The sequence below is a fragment of the Salvelinus alpinus genome, chromosome 12 (assembly GCF_045679555.1).
Source record: "Salvelinus alpinus chromosome 12, SLU_Salpinus.1, whole genome shotgun sequence".
Lineage (NCBI taxonomy): Eukaryota > Metazoa > Chordata > Actinopteri > Salmoniformes > Salmonidae > Salvelinus > Salvelinus alpinus.
Window position 1 is genome coordinate 61,381,296 of NC_092097.1, and position 21,507 is coordinate 61,402,802.

The 21,507-nt window shown below is 44.4% G+C and overlaps 1 protein-coding gene across 9 annotated transcripts in view; it reads right to left on the reverse strand.

Annotated features, from left to right (window-relative positions):
• Positions 1-263: 263 nt before the first annotated feature.
• Positions 264-21,507, reverse strand: part of nisch (nischarin) — a 32,112-nt gene continuing 10,868 nt past the window's right edge. Inside the window, exons 12-21 of one of the 9 annotated variants that reach the window (XM_071337002.1) lie at positions 20,731-20,847; positions 18,560-18,680; positions 16,898-17,019; positions 14,956-15,038; positions 12,425-14,002; positions 11,044-11,227; positions 7,557-7,707; positions 5,046-5,174; positions 3,987-4,148; positions 264-3,777 (exon numbers count right to left, since the gene is read on the reverse strand). In XM_071337002.1, coding sequence (XP_071193103.1) covers positions 2,918-3,777; positions 3,987-4,148; positions 5,046-5,174; positions 7,557-7,707; positions 11,044-11,227; positions 12,425-14,002; positions 14,956-15,038; positions 16,898-17,019; positions 18,560-18,680; positions 20,731-20,847 — 3,507 coding nt within the window. In that variant the 3' untranslated portion in view covers positions 264-2,917. The other 8 variants (XM_071337001.1, XR_011667313.1, XM_071337003.1 and 5 more) reach the window with 8 other exon arrangements.

The window sequence follows — 21,507 nt, forward strand, 5'->3', positions numbered from 1 at the left end:
GTCTGCTAAATGACTTAAATGTAAATGTAAATGTTATGAATGACTACCTCATCTCTGTACCCCACACATACCAATTATCTGTAATGTCCCTCAGTCGAGCAGTGAATTTCAAACACAGATTCAACCACAAAGACCAGGGAGGTTTTCCAATACCTCGTAAAGAAGAGCACCTATTGGTAGATGGGTAACAATAATGAATAAAGCAGACATTGAAGATCCCTTTGAGCATGGTGAAGTTAGTGATTACACCATGAGGCCAATCATGACTTTAAAACAGTTACAGAGTTTAATGGCTGTGATAGGATAGAAACTGAGGAAGGATCAACAACATTGTAGTTATTACTCCACAATACAAACAAAAATGACAGAGTGAAAAGGAGGAAGCCGGTACAGAATAAACAATATTCCAAAACAAGCATCCTGTTTGCAACAAGGAACTAAAGTAATACTGAAACAAATGTGGCAGAGCAATTCACTTTTTGTCCTGAATACAAAGTGTTATATGTTTGGGACAAATCCAATACAACACATTACTGAGTACCACTGCATCATGTTATGGGTATGCTTGTAATCGTTAAGGACTGGTAAGTTTTTCAGGATAAAAAATACATGGAATGGAGCTAAGGACAGGAGAAATCCTAGAGGAAAACCTGGTTCAGTCTGCTTTCCAACAGACACTGGGAGATGAATTCACCTTTCAACAGGATAATAACCTAAAACACAATGCCACGTCTACACTGGAGTTGCTTACCACGTCTACACTGGAGTTGCTTACCATGACGAAATAGAATGTTCCTGAGAAGCCGAGTTACAGTTTTGACTTAAATCTACTTGAAAATCTATGGCAAGACCTGAAAATGGTTGTCTAGCAATGATCAACAACCAATTTGAAAAGATTAAATGGGCAAATGTTGCACAATTCAGGTGTGGAAAGCTCTTAGACTTACCCAGAAAGACTCACAGCTGTAATCGCTGCCAAAGGTGATTCTAACATGTATTAACTCAGGGGTGTGAATACTTATGTAAATGAGATATTTCTGTATTTCATATTTATTTAATTTGCTAACATTTCTAAAAACTGAGTCAACATGGACCAGCGTCCCTGTGGAACGCTTTCGACACCTTGTAGAGTCCATGCCCTGACCAATTGAGGCTGTTCTGAGAGCAAAGGGGGGGGGTGGCAACTCATATATAGGAAGGTGTTCCTAATGTTTTGTCCACTCAGTGTATAGGCATTACGGTGCCATGGGGGAGGAAAGGGAAACTGAAGACAAACAAATGACCAGCATGAATAAGACTTTCATATTTAAAAACAAAAAAAAGATTATATTATTTTTGATAAATACTAAATAATATTTAAGATTGGTATCATTCCATAATAAATGTGCTTCAGTGACTATGGGTTGGGGGTGGAGCTATGGGTTGGGGGAGGAGCTATATGTTGGGGGAGGGGCTATGGGTAGGGGGAGGAGCTATGGGTTGGGGGCTATGTACAAAGATAACAAATAAATATCACACTTGTGTGGACTGTACAAATTCCCAGGATGCATTTGGATTATAAACGATAAGAAACATCACAGAACTTCCTTTGAGGAGGAGGAGGAACAGGGGAGGAAGAGGGGAAGGAGGAGAAGAAGAGGAATCTTTGGGGGGTTTGATTCCCTGTTTGTCCCTTGTGTCTTGTTTGGTTAGTCCATCCTCCAGCCTGTGAAGGCGGGTTATGGTAACGTAGTCCATCCTCCAGCCTGTGAAGGCGGGTTATGGTAACGTAGTCCATCCTCCAGTCTGTGAAGGCAGTTATGGTAACGTAGTCCATCCTCCAGCCTGTGAAGGCGGTTATGGTAACGTAGTCCATCCTCCAGCCTGTGAAGGTGGTTATGGTAACGTAGTCCATCCTCTATGGTAACTGCATCATGTTATGGTAAACGTAGTCCATCCTCCAGCCTGTGAAGGCGGTTATGGTAACGTAGTCCATCCTCCAGCCTGTGAAGGCAGTTATGGTAACGTAGTCCATCCTCCAGCCTGTGAAGGCGGTTATGGTAACGTAGTCCATCCTCCAGCCTGTGAAGGCGGTTATGGTAACGTAGTCCATCCTCCAGCCTGTGAAGGCGGTTATGGTAACGTAGTCCAACCGTCAGCCTGTGAAGGCGGGTTATGGTAACGTAGTCCATCCTCCAGCCTGTGAAGGCGGGTTATGGTAACGTAGTCCATCCACCAGCCTGTGAACGTTGGTTTGAAAACCGCAGGGCTCACCAGTGCCACCATTTTACTCGTATATGTGTCTAAATATTTAGCTGTGTGATTCTAGCTTTAATATCTCAAATATTTTTCATTGTGCTCCTACATTTCTTTGTGTGCCGCCAACATTTTTCAACAGGTGCACACATGGTCCTTGTAAAAAGAAAGGTCAGGGTAGAGACGTGCTTTAAAACCTCCTGGAAGAAGAACCAGTCAGTCAGCCAGGGAGTTCTACCGGCAGAAGAACCAGTCAGTCAGCCAGGGAGTTCTACCGGCAGAAGAACCAGTCAGGCAGCCAGTGAGTTCTACCGGCAGAAGAACCAGTCAGGCAGCCAGTGAGTTCTACCGGCAGAAGAACCAGCCAGTCAGCCAGTGAGTTCTACCGGCAGAAGAACCAGCCAGTCAGCCAGCCAGTGAGTTCTACCGGCAGAAGAACCAGTCAGTCAGCTAGGGAGTTCTACCGGTAGAAGAACCAGTCAGGCAGAACAACCAGTCAGTCACACCGGCAGAACAACTAGTCAGCCAACCAGTGACTTCTACAGGCAGAAGAACCAGTCAGCCAGTTAGTTCTACAGGCAGAATAACCAGTCAGCCAGATAGTTCTACAGGCAGAAGAACCAGTCAGTTCTACAGGCAGAAGAACCAGTCAGCCAGTGAGTTCTACAGGCAGAAGAACCAGTCAGCCAGTGAGTTCTACAGGCAGCTCCCTACTACACAGCACTTCCCACTGTCTCGCTAACAGACATATCAGCCTCTCCCTGCTGTCTGCTCCGGGGACGTAGATACACCACAGTACCTCATTCTCTGTTCCCCCACATCTCCTCCTCCTCCCCTTCTCCCCCCCTCCTCCTCCTCCCCTCTCCTCTTCTCCAAAGTGGTCCATGGTAAGCTGACAGAGGAGGTCTGGCCCAGGGACATCGTCGAAGACTAACGTCAGGGCCTGCGGGTACGTCTGGTAACCCATGAGGACTCTATCCAGGTCTCTTATTCGCCGAGCGTCAGTCAGTTGGTACTTATCTCGGGGAGGGGGCTCCTTGGCAAAGTCCGGCAGCGGGTAGCTGATATAATCCTCATCCAGCAGGAAAACGTCTGTACTGGTCAGGATCAGAGTCTTAGGATGGAGGACAGGCCTGGGGGTGGAGGGAGCCTGGGGAGGCAGGCTCTGTTGGGGGATATGGGGCCTGATGGAGGGCGCTGGGCCTGGAGCCTGAGGGTAGGGGTGAAGACGGGGCTGGCTAGCAGAGACCGGGCTCTGAGGGTGGAGGTGAGACTTTCTATCCCCCTGCAGACCCCCAGTGGAAGTCTGTCTGTCTGCAGCTGGGGCCTGGGTCTGTGGGAGCACATTGAGGCCCTGTGAGAAACCTAGCCCCTGGGTCTGCACCTGGAAGACCAGTACGTAGAGCAGGATATTGCAGGAGGACGCCCCAGAAGGACCTTTCCTCTCGGCTACGATAAAGGTCAGGTCTCCAATCTCTTCTTCACTGGGGTAGATGAACTTTACCCTGCTCGAGTGGACCAGTTCATAGTTCTCCATCTTACCTGGGAGTAGACCACAGATTGGGAAAGACAGGACTCATTTAGTTTGGTACAGCAACACAGTAGAACAAAAAGGACCCGTTTATTCTTAATCCCAAATAGAACCCCTAGATTCTACCCATGTTATTGTGGAGATTGTGGACAATTCACTCACATCTCCACAAAGGGGCATTTTACTGATGAAAATATACAAATAGAAATGTTATGAATACCTGTGGATTTATTTCCAAACTGCGAGTAGAAGTCTTGTTCGGAGGGTTCAGGAGAGGGTAGTTTGTCCTGTAGAGAGAGGACTGTCATCAGCTGCTGCAGGAAGCGGTGTGTCCCGTAACTGTCCCTCGTCAGACAACAGATGATGTGGTTCGCTGACGGCCCTGGAGACATAACACACAACACAGGTTACAGCCAGCCCAGTCCCCAGCAGCCAGCCTAGTGCCCAGTCCCCAGCAGCCAGCCCAGTCCCCAGCAGCCAGCCTAGTCCCCAGCAGCCAGCCCAGTCCCCAGCAGCCAGCCCAGTCCCCAGCAGCCAGCCTAGACCAGCCACCATCCCAGTCCAGCCACCAGCCAGCCCAGACAACACAAGTAACATACTACACTGAACAAAAATATAAACGCAACATTTGAAGTGTTGGTCCCATGTTTCATGACCTGAAATAAAAGATCCCAGAAATGTTCCATATGCACAAAACACGTATCTCTCATTTGACAAGATAATCCAGCCACCTGACAAGTGTGGCATATCAAAAAGCTGATTAAACAGCATGGCCATTACACAGGTGCACCTTGTGCTGTGGACAATAAAACAATGCCACAGATGTCAAGTTGAGGGAGCGTGATATTGGAATGCTGACTGCAGGAATGTCCACCAGAGCTGTATTCTGGGATAGGGAGTTCTATGAATTCTGATGAATTCTGGGATTGGGAGTTCTATGAATTCTGGGATAGGGAGTTCTATGAATTCTGGGATAGGGAGTTCCATGAATTCTGGGATTGGGAGTTCTATGAATTCTGGGATTGGGAGTTCTATGAATTCTGGGATTGGGAGTTCTATGAATTCTGGGATTGGGAGTTCTATGAATTCTGAGATTGGGAGTTCTATGAATTCTGGGATTGGGAGTTCTATGAATTCTGGGATTGGGAGTTCTATGAATTCTGGGATTGGGAGTTCTATGAATTCAGATAACACTTCGCAGGATGTTCAACTGTCTTTAACATCCTGATCCTAGTCCTCTCTGTGACACCGTAGTCATCCATTCATTCTCCCTACTCACCCACCACCCTGAAGTACTGGTCGAACAGGCCCACGTTGACAGAGTGGAGGTCGTGGAGGTCGATGGTGAGACAGTAAGACATGATCAGCTCTGGGTCCTGATGGTCACAGTGGCTCCTGTCCCACAGTACTGAAGGATACAGACAACACACATTACTACAGACCCACAGTATAAAGACAGCACACATTACTACAGTCCCACAGTACTGAATGATACAGACAGCACACATTACTACAGTCCCACAGTACTGAATGATAAAGACAACACACATTACTACTGTCCCACAGTACTGAAGGATACAGACAGCATACATTACTACAGACCCACAGTATAAAGACAACACACATTACTACAGACCCACAGTATAAAGACATCACACATCACTACAGACCCACAGTATAAAGACAACACACATTACTACAGACCCACAGTATTGACATCACACATAACTACAGTCCCACAGTACTGAAGGATAAAGACAGCACACATTACTACAGTCCCACAGTACTGAAGGATACAGACAGCATACATTACTACAGACCCACAGTATAAAGACAACATACATTACTACAGACCCACAGTATAAAGACAACATACATTACTACAGACCCACAGTATAAGGACAGCACACATTACTACAGTCCCACAGTACTGAAGGATACAGACAGCACACATTACTACAGTCCCACAGTACTGAAGGATACAGACAGCATACATTACTACAGACCCACAGTATAAAGACAACATACATTACTACAGACCCACAGTATAAAGACAACACACATTACTACAGTCCCACAGTACTGAAGGATACAGACAGCATACATTACTACAGACCCACAGTATAAAGACAACATACATTACTACAGACCCACAGTATAAGGACAGCACACATTACTACAGTCCCACAGTACTGAAGGATACAGACAGCACACATTACTACAGTCCCACAGTATAAAGAAAGCACACATCACTACAGACCCACAGTATAAAGACAGCACACATTACTACAGTCCCACAGTACTGAAGGATAAAGACAGCACACATCACTACAGTCCCACAGTATAAAGACAACATACATTACTACAGACCCACAGTACTGAAGGATACAGACAGCACACATTACTACAGACCCACAGTATAAAGACAACACACATCACTACAGTCCCACAGTATAAAGACAACACACATTACTACAGTCCCACAGTATAAAGACATCACACATCACTACAGACCCACAGTATAAAGACAACACACATTACTACAGACCCACAGTATAAAGACAACACACATTACTACAGTCCCACAGTACTGAAGGATACAGACAGCATACATTACTACAGACCCACAGTATAAAGACAACATACATTACTACAGACCCACAGTATAAGGACAGCACACATTACTACAGTCCCACAGTACTGAAGGATACAGACAGCACACATTACTACAGTCCCACAGTATAAAGAAAGCACACATCACTACAGACCCACAGTATAAAGACAGCACACATTACTACAGTCCCACAGTACTGAAGGATAAAGACAGCACACATCACTACAGTCCCACAGTATAAAGACAACACACATTACTACAGACCCACAGTACTGAAGGATACAGACAGCACACATTACTACAGACCCACAGTATAAAGACAACACACATCACTACAGTCCCACAGTATAAAGACATCACACATCACTACAGACCCACAGTATAAAGACATCACACATCACTACAGACCCACAGTATAACGACAACACACATTACTACAGTCCCACAGTATAAAGACAACACACATTACTACAGACCCACAGTATAAAGACAACACACATTACTACAGACCCACAGTACTGAAGGATAAAGACAGCACACATCACTACAGTCCCACAGTATAAAGACAACACACATTACTACAGACCCACAGTACTGAAGGATACAGACAGCACACATTACTACAGACCCACAGTATAAAGACAACACACATTACTACAGTCCCACAGTATAAAGACAACACACATCACTACAGACCCACAGTATAAAGACAACACACATTACTACAGTCCCACAGTATAAAGACATCACACATCACTACAGACCCACAGTATAAAGACATCACACATCACTACAGACCCACAGTATAAAGACAACACACATTACTACAGACCCACAGTATAAAGACAACACACATTACTACAGACCCACAGTATAAAGACAACACACATTACTACAGACCCACAGTACTGAAGGATAAAGACAACACACATCACTACAATTTTAATTGTAGGTCTTTTAATTGGCTCATGCTTACTTCGATTAGGATAATGACTAATGCCACTCTGGCTACTGGCACAATCAGTTATATTTGGAGTTACTGGTGTGCATGTAAACATACTCACTCTGACTGACACTCTCTCAAACTCATGCAGCTCTTTTCAACTAGATCTTGTGATTGATTTTTTTCTTACGCCACTGAGTAGCTGCCGTGCGGTGTGTGTGTGTGTATCTTACGTGATTGGTCGTTGAGCGTGGAGGCGGAGTCATCCAGCAGGAAGTAGAGGGCTTTAGTAGAGAGCATGATACAGGAAGTGGCCTCGACGTCAGGTGACTTATAAAAAACCACCGATGACCACAGGATGTGATGCAGCTCCTCCTTCTCTTCCTGGTCAACACACACACACGCCATCCCCTTTAAACATCTCAGATATCACAGAAACAAACCATCCCCTTTAAACATCACAGGCGGTAAGAAGTCATTGATGAATGTGTGTGTCAAGGTTTCAGTTAGCTTCAAATTAACGTTTTTTAGCTGCAAAAAAAAATTTGATATGAAAAGCTGATAATAAATAAAAAAATTGTTGCCTGCCAAATTGTCCGGGAGAAAATAGAAAAAAAAGTCACATGGCAAAATAATGTTTTTTATTAATTGATGTAAATACCAGCCGATGCGTTCCATCTTCAAAGGAACATATACTTCCTACATCCTCTGATTGGACAGGCGTGTTTCTATTCTCACACAGAAAAAGGAAAAATCCCTCCTTACCACTGCAAACCAATAATGGACAAAAGCCTAGACTAATCCTAATTGAAATATCATAAAAGGATTCAAATTAGTTATCCAAAATATTATAACATGTTTGATGTCCTAAAGTTGCAGCTTTTAAAAAAAGGGGAATAAAATAATTATGAAAAGTCACAGTGTATGGCTTGGCTGTTCTCAAATCACAGCTTTATTTTGAATGACAAATATTTCAGGTCACAAGAAGTGAAATTGTGCAAACAATACCAAGGTAGAAAAATCAAATGAGAACTCAAAAAAATAAAAAATAAACTTACAGCTGAGAAAAGCTTATGAAAGAAACCATGCATAGAGTTGACCTAGTCCCCTGTCATAGTATTCTACCAACGTACAACCGACCTCCAATGCATATAGTAGCCTAATAGGAGAGGATGAGGCACAAATGTGAATCATTTAAAAGGGCAACTCCACCATTTTTTAACCTCATGTTCATGATCTCCAGCACAATACCTGTGTCAACATATGTGATAATAGTTTTGTAGAAAAGAAGAAAGAAAAACCCATTAAAGTTCTACCAGATGACATCATCAAAAAGGTAAAACATTTTAAAAACTGTGATTTTAAAACACTATGAAATTCGCAGAGAAGTGGGGAGCAAGAAAACGTCCTCCTTTGGGCTAGAAACTCGTTGCAGGTTTTGAACGTCAATGTTTTTGTTTTTTTTTACTTCAAATCGTACCCTGTGATGTCACAGAGAAGCATTTTTAGGACATTTCTTCTCTTTTTAACCAGATCATAGAAACTGTTTTCACATACAGTACATTCGGAAAGTATTCAGACCCCTCAACTTTCTCCACATTTTGTTACGTTACAGACTTATTCTAAAATGGATGCATTTTTTTTTTATTCTCATCATCAATCTACACACAATACCCATAATGACATCACAATACCCCCATAATGACATCACAATACCCCATAATGACAAAGCAAAAACAGTTTAGATTTTTTTTCAAATGTATTAAAAATGTTTAAAAAATATTCAGACTCTTTACTCAGTACTTTCTTGAAGCACCTTTGGCAGCGATTACAGCCTCAAGTCTTCTTGGGTACGATGCTACAAGCTTGGCACGCCTGTATATGTATTCCTCTCAAGCTCTGTCAGGTTGGATGGGGAGCGTCGCTGCACAGCTATTATCAGGTCTCTCCAGAGATGTTCGATCGGGTTCAAGTCCGGGCTCTGGTTGGGCCACTCAAGGACATTCAGAGACTTGTCTAGAAGCCACTCCTGCGTTGTCTTGGCTGTGTGCTTTGTGTCATTGTCCTGTTGGAAGGTGAACCTTCGCCCCAGTCTGAGGTTCTGAGCAGGTTTTCATGAAGGATATATCTGTACTTTGCTCTGTTTATCTTTCCCTCGATCCTGACTAGTCTTCCAGTCCCTGCAGCTGAAAAACATCCCCACAGCATGATGCTGCCACCACCATGCTTCACCGTAGAGATGGTGCCAGGTTTCCTCCAGATGTGATACTTGGCATTCAGGCCAAAGAGTTCAATCTTGGTTTCATTAGATTGAACTGCAGCACTCCACCAATGCCTTATTAGTGGAGTGCTGCAGAGACAATTGTCCTTCTGGAAGGTTCTCTCATCTCCACAGAGGAACTCTGGAGCTCTGTCAGAGTGATCATCGGGTTCTTGGTCACCTCTCTGACCAAGGCCCTTCTCCCTCGATTGCTCAGTTTGGCCGGGCGGCCAGCTCTAGGAAGTCTTGGTGGTTCCAAACATCTTCCATCATTCACATATTTAGAATGATGGAAGCCAATGTGTTCTTGGGGACCTTCAATGCTGCAGACATTTTTTGGTACCCTTCCCCAGATCTGTGCCTCGACACAATCCTGTCTCGGAGCTCTACGGACAATTCCTTCAACCTCATGGCTTGGTTTTTGCTCTGACATGCACTGTCAACTGTGGGACCCTATATAGACAGGTTTGTGCCTTTCCAAATCATGTCCAATCAATTGAATTTACCACAGGTGGACTCCAATCAAGTTGTAGAAACATCTCAAGGATGATCAATGGAAACTGGATGCACCTGAGCTCAATTTCGAGTCTCATAGCAAAGGGTCTGAATACTTATGTAAATAAGGTATTTCTGTTTGTTATTTTTTATACATTTGCAAAAAATAAAACGTTTTCGCTTCGTCATTATTGGGTATTGTGTATAGATTGATGAAGAAAATGTTTTAATTTAATCCATTTTAGAATAAGGCTGTAACGTAACAAAATGTGGAAAAAGTCAAGGGGTCTAAATTACTGTCCGAATGCGCTGTATGCAGACACTGGTTTGGTGCTGGAGATGAGGTTGGAAAGTGACAGAATTGCCCTTTAATAAATATCCAGATCTGAGGACAGCCGAGTTGATGATATTACGACCCATCACACAGTCAGCGAGGCTCGTTAACGGTCGCGCGCTACAGATGCGCTCTTCGGCACACATAGACACACCTCTTTCGTGCACAGCTCATTCAAATAGCCAATAGGAGAGGTCGTTTACAAATTAGACAATTAAAATACTATATTTTGAAGTTATTACTGTGTAGGGAGACTTGTTCTTCTAGCCTGAATGTAGCCAAATTGATTATTTGTAGTAGAGATGAAGACAACGGACAATGTTTTGCTTTTCAATAAAACATGTCATGTTGGTATAAGAGCTTTACAGGCTAAATCCTTTTCTGTTAATATGAATTACCATAGCTAATCTAAATGTGATTTGTGTCATTCTGAGCACCGTGGGTGGACGCCGTTATGGGTTATGCACCAAATGCATATGGGTTCGGTACATATCTAAAACGTCTGGTCAATTTAAATCTTACCAGTCACATTCTCCGGCGACCAATTTTTGCGCCTGCGTGTGTGTTGCGTGCATACATCTGTGTCTGTGTGTGTGTGTGTGTGTGTGTGTGTGTGTGTGTGTCTCTCTACCTCTGCAATGTTTGTGTGGAAGAACCCCAGCAGCTGGTGTCCCCGAAGCCCAGAGACGAGGGACAGGGCTGGGGACAGGGACAGGTGGGATGGGACCTGGTTGTCTCCGGTCAGCTTCTCCACCAGGATGTCTGTTGGGTAGGACAGGGACAGGGATGGCCGAGGACGCTGAGCACCTCGAGGGCTAGATGGAGAGAGAGAGAGAAACAATATGTCATGAAAAATGGAATAACCTCGATTTTGATAGCTAACTGTTAGCTATAGAATACATTTAAAATATTCACTAAACATTTCAATTTAGCTACATTTCTATTTTACAAAAAAATCGGACAGTCTGTCCTTCAGTAACTCGGACAGTCTGTCCTTCAGTAACTCGGACAGCCTGTCCTTCAGTAATGAGACAGTCTGTCCTTCAGTAATGGGACAGTCTGTCCTTCAGTAATGGGACAGCGTGTCCTTCAGTAATGAGACAGCGTGTCCTTCAGTAATGGGACAGCGTGTCCTTCAGTAATGGGACAGCGTGTTCTTCAGTAATGGGACAGTCTGTCCTTCAGTAATGGGACAGCCTGTCCTTCAGTAATGAGACAGCCTGTCCTTCAGTAATGAGACAGCCTGTCCTTCAGTAATGAGACAGTCTGTCCTTCAGTAATGAGACAGTCTGTCCTTCAGTAATGAGACAGCCTGTCCTTCAGTAATGAGACCGCGTGTCCTTCAGTAATGAGACAGTCTGTCCTTCAGTAATGAGACAGTCTGTCCTTCAGTAATGAGACAGTCTGTCCTTCAGTAATGAGACAGCGTGTCCTTCAGTAATGAGACAGCCTGTCCTTCAGTAATGAGACAGTCTGTCCTTCAGTAATGAGACAGTCTGTCCTTCAGTAATGAGACAGTCTGTCCTTCAGTAATGAGACAGTCTGTCCTTCAGCAATGAGACAGTCTGTCCTTCAGCAATGAGACAGTCTGTCCTTCAGCAATGAGACAGTCTGTCCTTCAGTAATGAGACAGTCTGTCCTTCAGTAATGAGACAGTCTGTCCTTCAGTAATGAGACAGTCTGTCCTTCAGTAATGAGACAGTCTGTCCTTCAGTAATGAGACAGTCTGTCCTTCAGTAATGAGACAGTCTGTCCTTCAGTAATGAGACAGTCTGTCCTTCAGTAATGAGACAGTCTGTCCTTCAGTAATGAGACAGTCTGTCCTTCAGTAATGGGACAGCGTGTCCTTCAGTAATGGGACAGCGTGTCCTTCAGTAATGGGACAGCGTGTTCTTCAGTAATGGGACAGTCTGTCCTTCAGTAATGGGACAGCCTGTCCTTCAGTAATGAGACAGCCTGTCCTTCAGTAATGAGACAGTGTGTCCTTCAGTAATGTGTCCATGCGTATCTACCTGTTAACCTGCAGCCTGTCTGTGCTCTTGGTCTCATTGGGAGTGGACGTGTATATGTTTATCGTCCTGGAACTGTCCCCGTCACTGTGGCTATGTTCGTTCCCACCCTGCAGGAAAGCCACAGTCTTGATGTCCCTGAGGCTGGAGCGCAGCAGGGTGAACTGTCTCTGGAAGCGGAGCCTGTCGTGAGGCAAGGGGAACACCGCCGTGACCCTCTCCTGTCCCACTAAGAGCTCCATGACGCGACTGTCTCTAGGGGAGCGATGGTGCCAGGGCAGGGGGCAGCTGGGAGAGTAGGCAGGGATAGACCCCGACCTAGACCCAGCACCATACAGGGCACTCGGCCTGGGGTGGCGCAGCACGGAGGCCAGGGGGATGCGGGTGAGCCTGGAGCAGGAGCGGAGCCTCTGGTTGTGGTTGTCTGGCGGTTGTTCATCTCTGGTGGTTCCCCGGGCCAGAGCTTTGAAGTCCACCTTCAGCACACAGAGATGCCGCTGGGTCAAGAACAGGACACAGGGGACACAGCAGGAGAAGTCTCTGTCCCTTCCTGGAACTACGTGGGATAGGATGTCAGAGAGAAGGGGATTGGTTAGAGTTTGGAGGTTGAAGGTGTTGGGGTTAGTAGAGGTCTTCATAGGAGTGAGAGTTGGGTTTGTTGAGGTGGTTGTCTGCTGGCTGGTCTGGGACGCCAACATGGCAGTCTCCACTAGATGTGCTGCATAACCTCCTTTCACACAGCCCTGGTTCTCTTCAAACTCCCAGGAGGTGAAGAGCAGGTGGAGGAGCTGCTGCGGGGTGGAGGGTCCTCCTGACAGGGAGGAGGGGAGCTGGGCCAGGGAGCAGAGCAGGGAGTGGGTCTCCTTTAAACCCTGGGGGTCTGAGAAGAGGTACCAGCGGACGTCAGAGGACCTCACCCTCAGGGAAAGGCAAGTGTCTGGGATGTAGAAGAGGAGAGAGTCTAGCTGGTCGTAGGGAAGGACAAAGTCTGGCTCCAGGTTATCTACTAGGGTCTGTAGGGTTAGGCACTGGGTCTGGACTGTGACTGAGCCAAGGTCGTGAGGTTGGCTCTGGGGTTGATGGGTTGGGGCTGTGGCGGGGTGACTAGGACAGTGGAACAGCCCCAGTAGACTGTTTGTTAGCACCACGCACACCGACCTCTGCTCCACCACATCATCAACCCTGATGCAGTGGCACCACATGACTTTAATCACACGTAACACCTCTGTCTCTGGGGCCTGGTTCTCTCCCTCTACCTGGTCAGTCAGGGACCCCTCCTCTCCCTCCCTCTCCTTTCCCTCCCCCAGACCCATCTCAAAGTATCCATCTCCAGAGGAAGGGCTGGGACTGGGGCTGGGGCTGCCCAGATCAGTCTCTTCCTGGCTGGGAAGATCTCTGAGTCTGCTGGGCCTCCCGTCCTCCTCTGCCAGGGCTCTGGTGATGCGGGCAGACAGCAGGGAGGTGAAGGACGGACAGGAGGAGGTGGAGGAGGGGAGGTGGAGGGGGAGCACAGGAGTCCTCAGGTTAGTGCTGCTCCACGTGTATCTCTCCTCTCTGTCCTCCACACAGCAGCAGCAGCAGCTGGGACACAGGAAACACACACCTGGTTAGATCATCATCATCATCATCATCATCCACAATAACTCATGATAAAACAGTAGTAGAACAACAATAGCAGCAGAAAGTAAAAGAGGGGAATATATATGGTTTAGACTGGAATGCTGTGTATAAATTTAAAAAAATGTAAAGTGATTAATTTCCACTAAAAACAGCACTGACACAGTAATATGACTGTGGTGGATACCCCATGTCACAGGGTTGACGTTCCTCAACTGTCTACCGATATTTCTGGAGGGATCTAGCGCCTCCTTCTGACAGGTTAGTGTATAAAACTGGCCTCCATTTTAACTACATGTCACCCGGCCTCCATTTTAACTACATGTCACCCGGCCTCCATTTTAACTACATGTCACCCGGCCTCCATTTTAACTACATGTCACCCGGCCTCCATTTTAACTACATGTCACCCGGCCTCCATTTTAACTACATGTCACCCGGCCTCCATTTTAACTACATGTCACCCGGCCTCCATTTTAACTACATGTCACCCGCCCTCCATTTTAACTACATGTCACCCGGCCTCCATTTTAACTACATGTCACCCGCCCTCCATTTTAACTACATGTCACCCGCCCTCCATTTTAACTACATGTCAACCGGCCTCCATTTTAACTACATGTCACCCGCCCTCCATTTTAACTACATGTCACCCGCCTCCATTTTAACTACATGTCACCCGCCCTCCATTTTAACTACATGTCAACCGGCCTCCATTTTAACTACATGTCAACGGCCTCCATTTTAACTACATGTCACATTAGTGAAGACATGGAGACAAACAGTACAGAAACAACACATCTTGAATGAATGAATAAATAAATGAATGAATGGGTGGGTGGGTGAACGAATGAAATGGTTTATTTCCGTGTCAAAAGTGTAAATTATGTTTACAAGCTGCGTGCTTCACAACGTACCTACTGTTCCCATGGATCTGGTTCTGTTGGGTACTGGAGCGTTCAAAAGAACTAGAATCATCATCAGGCTGGTGGCTGGTAACCTGGAACAATAACAATCATAATATTTAAGATGTTGCTCCACTGAACATGAAACCCACAAAGACAATTTAATATCGTGAAGAGTGTCTGGGTCAAGTGTTTAATATTAGGAAAGTTGAGAAATAAATATAGTAGGCCAAGTCTATAGAAAGCTGATGGGATCCTCCTCTTTTTATTAGAGGCCATCACTCTGTTTTCCCCCCGCAATTGCATAGCCTATAGAAATGTTTTGCAACATGAGCTCATGGGCTCTCATGAAGTGTTTGATTAGATTTTCGATACATTTGCATTGATGTCAGAATGATTAGAGGGACAATAGAGTGCTGAGTACCAGGCAGGTAGCAAGTTTGGTAGGCTACTAATGATCAGCAGCAGCATCAGAGCTTGGAGAGGCCTAATTACTGTGACTAAACAGTCATGTGGCATTTGACTGGCTTTATGACTCGTGACTGCCGGTGTGGGGGTAATACGTTCACCGCAACAGCACTAACCACAGGTGGACGCCAATCAAGTTGTAGAAACATCTCAAGGATGGTCAATAGAAACAGGATGCACCTGAGCTCAATTTGAAGTCTCATAGCAAAGGGTCTGAATACTTATGTAAATAAGGTATTTCAGTTTTTAGATTTTGTATAAATTAGCAAAATTTCTAAAAACTTGCTTTCAGTTTGTCATTATGGGGTATTGTATGTAGATTGATGAGGATTTTATATATTTTTTTGATCCATTTTAGAATAAGGCTGTAACGTAACAAAATGTGGAAAAGGGGAAGGGGTCTGAATACTTTCCGATTTTAAACTTGAACAATTCCCAAAATCTGATATTCGACCAAATGCTGGCCTTTAACCATCCAAATATTTTATACAATATTCTGCCCATATTGGGACTCGGCTTGACTGATCTCCTTCCTATAGGCCTACAATGAAATATATAATTACATTTGAATCATAAAGTGCATTCACAATTGCATGCTCGGCTTCAAAAGCACAGATCAATACATTTTGTAAATGTGTTTAATGGTGGCCTCTGGTGGTTAAAATGAGCATTAAAAGCAAGAACTGTAAAAGTTCCACAACTTTTAATTGTGGGCCGAAGTTTACTTAAGGCAAAAACGAAAGGAGGGTGTATGGTCGGGGTGGATGGGTAGGCGTATAACGCAAACGCCAAGCAACCCTAAGGTTGCGTGTTATGAATCTCATCATGGACAACTTTAGCATTTTAGTAACTTTGCAACTACTTACTAATTTTTAGCTACTTTCCAACTACTTAGCATGTTAGCTAACCCTTCCCATAACGTTAACCTTAATTCCTTGTAAAATATACGTATTGCAAATTCGTAACATATCATACGAATTATCATTTGTTACATCATACGAATTGCAATTGGTAACATATCATACGAATTATCATTTGTTACATCATACGAATTGCAATTGGTAACATATCATACGAATTATCATTTGTTACATCATACGAATTGCAATTGGTAACATATCATACGAATTATCATTTGTTACATCATACGAATTGCAATTGGTAACATATCATACCAAATGGATAATGGACATGCACAAATGTACACATACCAAATGTAACATTTGTACTAATTTCAGTACTCCAGATTTTCGTTTACTATGTTACATCTACCCCTGAGTTCAGGTTGTTTTTTTGGACAATTTTACATACAATATGTAACGAATACTATTTTATTTTTCAAGAATCACTATTATAAAAAAATGTAACGGTAAGTTCACAAAGAAACTAAACGTTATTTTTCTTGCAGCAGATTCCATATTACAAAATAAATTGTGAAAATGTCATAATACATTTTCTTTTTGTGTAATCAGATGAAAAGACTCACCTGTAGTTGTTCCTCACAAGGCAGAGTGTTTACATCATCATAGCATCGCTGGGTATCAAGTGCAATAAAATCCACAGGAGTCAATATTGTAGGGGTAACAAAGGCTTCTTCTTTACATATCACTTCTGGAACAAAACAAATGTAAATAGTCATCTGAAATGTATACTGCTACGCTTCAACGTGTGTTTAGTGTGAGCATACGTCACGGTTAAAGCACACTGTGTATATCACAGTGGTAAGAGCTGTGTGTCTCAGGGGGAGGGATTAGTGATGTATTAGTAGGAGCTGTGTGTCTCAGGGGGAGGGATTAGTGATGTATTAGTAGGAGCTGTGTGTCTCAGGGGGAGGGATTAGTGATGTATTAGTAGGAGCTGTGTGTCTCAGGGGGAGGGATTAGTGATGTATTAGTAGGAGCTGTGTGTCTCAGGGGGAGGGATTAGTGATGTATTAGTAGGAGCTGTGTGTCTCAGGGGGAGGGATTAGTGATGTATTAGTAGGAGCTGTGTGTCTCAGGGGGAGGGATTAGTGATGTATTAGTAGGAGCTGTGTGTCTCAGGGGGAGGGATTAGTGATGTATTAGTAGGAGCTGTGTGTCTCAGGGGGAGGGATTAGTGATGTATTAGTAGGAGCTGTGTGTCTCAGGGGGAGGGATTAGTGATGTATTAGTAGGAGCTGTGTGTTTCAGGGGGAGGGATTAGTGATGTATTAGTAGGAGCTGTGTGTCTCAGGGGGAGGGATTAGTGATGTATTAGTAGGAGCTGTGTGTCTCAGGGGGAGGGATTAGTGATGTATTAGTAGGAGCTGTGTGTCTCAGGGGGAGGGATTAGTGATGTATTAGTAGGAGCTGTGTGTCTCAGGGGGAGGGATTAGTGATGTATTAGTAGGAGCTGTGTGTCTCAGGGGGAGGGATTAGTGATGTATTAGTAGGAGCTGTGTGTCTCAGGGGGTGACGTCTGGGACTGCTCATAGACGAGATCGTTAGCCCTAAGATTGCGTCACTGACCCGCCCACGTTAAACGAGCGTCGGTGACGACCATGCGCCCTGAGTAGGACATGGGGCTTTTGTCTCCGATCTCAAAAACGTGTCTGAGAAAGCTAAAAATCGGGGCCAAAATCGTGTAGTGTACACTCGGTTTAAGAGCGTTGAAGCACGAGGCTCAACTTCTCCACTGTTCTGGTCCCGTTGCTACCACGCTGTAACAGCATGAACCAAACCTGTGCACATGCGAAGATACTATGTGTGACTGTGTGAGAGCGAAGTCGTGCATCTCGCTCATCGCAATATCTGCAGTGCTGCTCGTGATTATCTGCAGTGCTGCTCGTGATTATCTGCAGTGCTGCTCGTGATAAAGGTAGACTCAGCGAAATGACGTTAACACAGTGACTGGTATAGCGCTGCTGAGAGAGAGAGCGAGAGAGAGAGCGAGAGAGAGAGAGCGAGAGCGAGAGCGAGAGACAGAGCGAGAGACAGAGCGAGAGACAGAGCGCGAGACAGAGCGCGAGACAGAGCGCGAGACAGAGCGCGACAGAGCGAGACAGAGCGAGACAGAGCGAGACAGAGCGAGACAGAGCGAGACAGAGCGAGAGAGAGTAGTGTTGAGAGAGCTAGAGCGTATAGAGCAGAGCAGGCCCCACCCAGCAGCCTGATACATACATGATTACCTTGGCTGGAGCAGGCTGGGGCTAAGGCTGAGGAGAGGAGAGAGGAAGAGGAGGAGGAGGCGGCAGCGACAGAGGAGGAGATGGAAGATCCACCACCAGACAGCCTGGAGTCCTCACTGATCTGACAAACACACCAGCAGGCTTCGCTTTAGTCAACATATAATATAGAGGAATATTCTATATAATCAACCTCTATACCAGAGGTGTCAATGTGCTGTTTTGCCAACTCCTATACTATTGTTACAGGCAAGACAGCACAAACAGATCTGGGACTCAGGCTAGCTGCATTCAATACGATAGTAAATGGTTCATTTTCGATAGACCTTTTTTAAGTTAGCAAGGAAAAGGATATTAGCATTTCTTTTTTGGGGAAAGAACCCCCCCCAAAGATATCAGTAATACTGTAATAACCCACCAGATATCAGTAATACTGTAATAACCCCCCCAAAGATATCAATAATACTGTAATAACCCCCCCAAAGATATCAGTAATACTGTAATAACCCCCCCAAAGATATCAGTAATACTGTAATAACCCCCCCAAAGATATCAGTAATACTGTAATAACCCCCCCAAAGATATCAGTAATACTGTAATAACCCCCCCAAAGATATCAGTAATAGTGTAATAACCCCCCAAAGATATCAGTAATACTGTAATAACCCCCCAGATATCAGTAATACTGTAATAACCCCCCAGATATCAGTAATACTGTAATAACCCCCCCCCAAAGATATCAGTAATACTGTAATAACCCCCCCCCCAAAGATATCAGTAATACTGTAATAACCCCCCCCAAAGATATCAGTAATACTGTAATAACCCCCCCAAAGATATCAGTAATACTGTAATAACCCCCCCAAAGATATCAGTAATACTGTAATAACCCCCCCAAAGATATCAGTAATACTGTAATAACCCCCCCAAAGATATCAGTAATACTGTAATAACCCCCCCAAAGATATCAGTAATACTGTAATAACCCCCCCAAAGATATCAGTAATACTGTAATAACCCCCCCAAAGATATCAGTAATACTGTAATAACCCCCCCAAAGATATCAGTAATACTGTAATAACCCCCCCAAAGATATCAGTAATACTGTAATAACCCCCCCAAAGATATCAGTAATACTGTAATAACCCCCCCAAAGATATCAGTAATACTGTAATAACCCCCCCAAAGATATCAGTAATACTGTAATAACCCCCCCGATATCAGTAATACTGTAATAACCCCCCCGATATCAGTAATACTGTAATAACCCCCCCGATATCAGTAATACTGTAATAACCCCCCCGATATCAGTAATACTGTAATAACCCCCCCGATATCAGTAATACTGTAATAACCCCCCCGATATCAGTAATACTGTAATAACCCCCCCGATATCAGTAATACTGTAATAACCCCCCCGATATCAGTAATACTGTAATAACCCCCCCGATATCAGTAATACTGTAATAACCCCCCCGATATCAATAATACTGTAATAACCCCCCCGATATCAGTAATACTGTAATAGCCCCCCCGATATCAGTAATACTGTAATAGCCCCCCCGATATCAGTAATACTGTAATAGCCCCCCCGATATCAGTAATACTGTAATAACCCCCCCGATATCAGTAATAGTGTAATAACCCCCCCCCCCGATATCAGTAATAGTGTAATAACCCCCCAAAGATATCAGTAATAGTGTAATAACCCCCCAGATATCAGTAATAGTGTAATAACCCCCCAGATATCAGTAATACTGTAATAACCCCCCCAAAGATATCAGTAATACTGTAATAACCCCCCAGATATCAGTAATACTGTAATAACCCCCCCAAAGATGTCAGTAATTATGTCATAACCCCCAAAGATATCAGTAATACTGTAATAACCCCCCCAAAGATATCAGTAATTATGTCATAACCCCCCAGATATCAGTAATAGTGTAATAACCCCCCCCAAAGATATCAGTAATACTGTAATAACCCCCCAGATATCAGTAATACTGTAATAACCCCCCCAAAGATGTCAGTAATTATGTCATAACCCCCCAAAGATATCAGTAATACTGTAATAACCAGTTGTAAGATGCTCCTGTTCACAGAGATCAACAGGCTCAAAACATTAGACAAATTTACCACAAATCATTATTCTGCCATTGGTTATGGCACCTTACCTTCTTTTCGTTGTTGTTGGCCATTCGGTCTTTAGATTCTTTGGCTTTCTGAATAGCTTTCAACACCTCCACAGTGTCCAGCTCTTTCTCTGTCGGCGCAGTGCTGTCCAAGCATACCTGTTAGACAAGGACAACCACATCAACAATCAGTGGGTAGGGACTATAGTACAGTTACAACCACAGTTACAACCTACTACTACAACTACTGCTGTTGCTGCTACTATCACTACTACTACTGCTGTTGCTGCTACTATCACTACTACTACTACTGCTGTTGCTGCTACTATCACTACTACTACTGCTGTTGCTGCTACTATCACTACTACTACTGCTGTTGCTGCTACTATCACTACTACTACTGCTGTTGCTGCTACTATCACTACTACTACTGCTGTTGCTGCTACTATCACTACTACTACTGCTGTTGCTGCTACTATCACTACTACTACTGCTGTTGCTGCTACTATCACTACTACTACTGCTGTTGCTGCTACTATCACTACTACTACTGCTGTTGCTGCTACTATCACTACTACTACTACTGCTGTTGCTGCTACTATCACTACTACTACTGCTGTTGCTGCTACTATCACTACTACTACTGCTGTTGCTGCTACTATCACTACTACTACTGCTGTTGCTGCTACTATCACTACTACTACTGCTGTTGCTGCTACTATCACTACTACTACTGCTGTTGCTGCTACTATCACTACTGCTGTTGCTGCTACTATCACTACTGCTGTTGCTGCTACTATCACTACTACTACTACTACT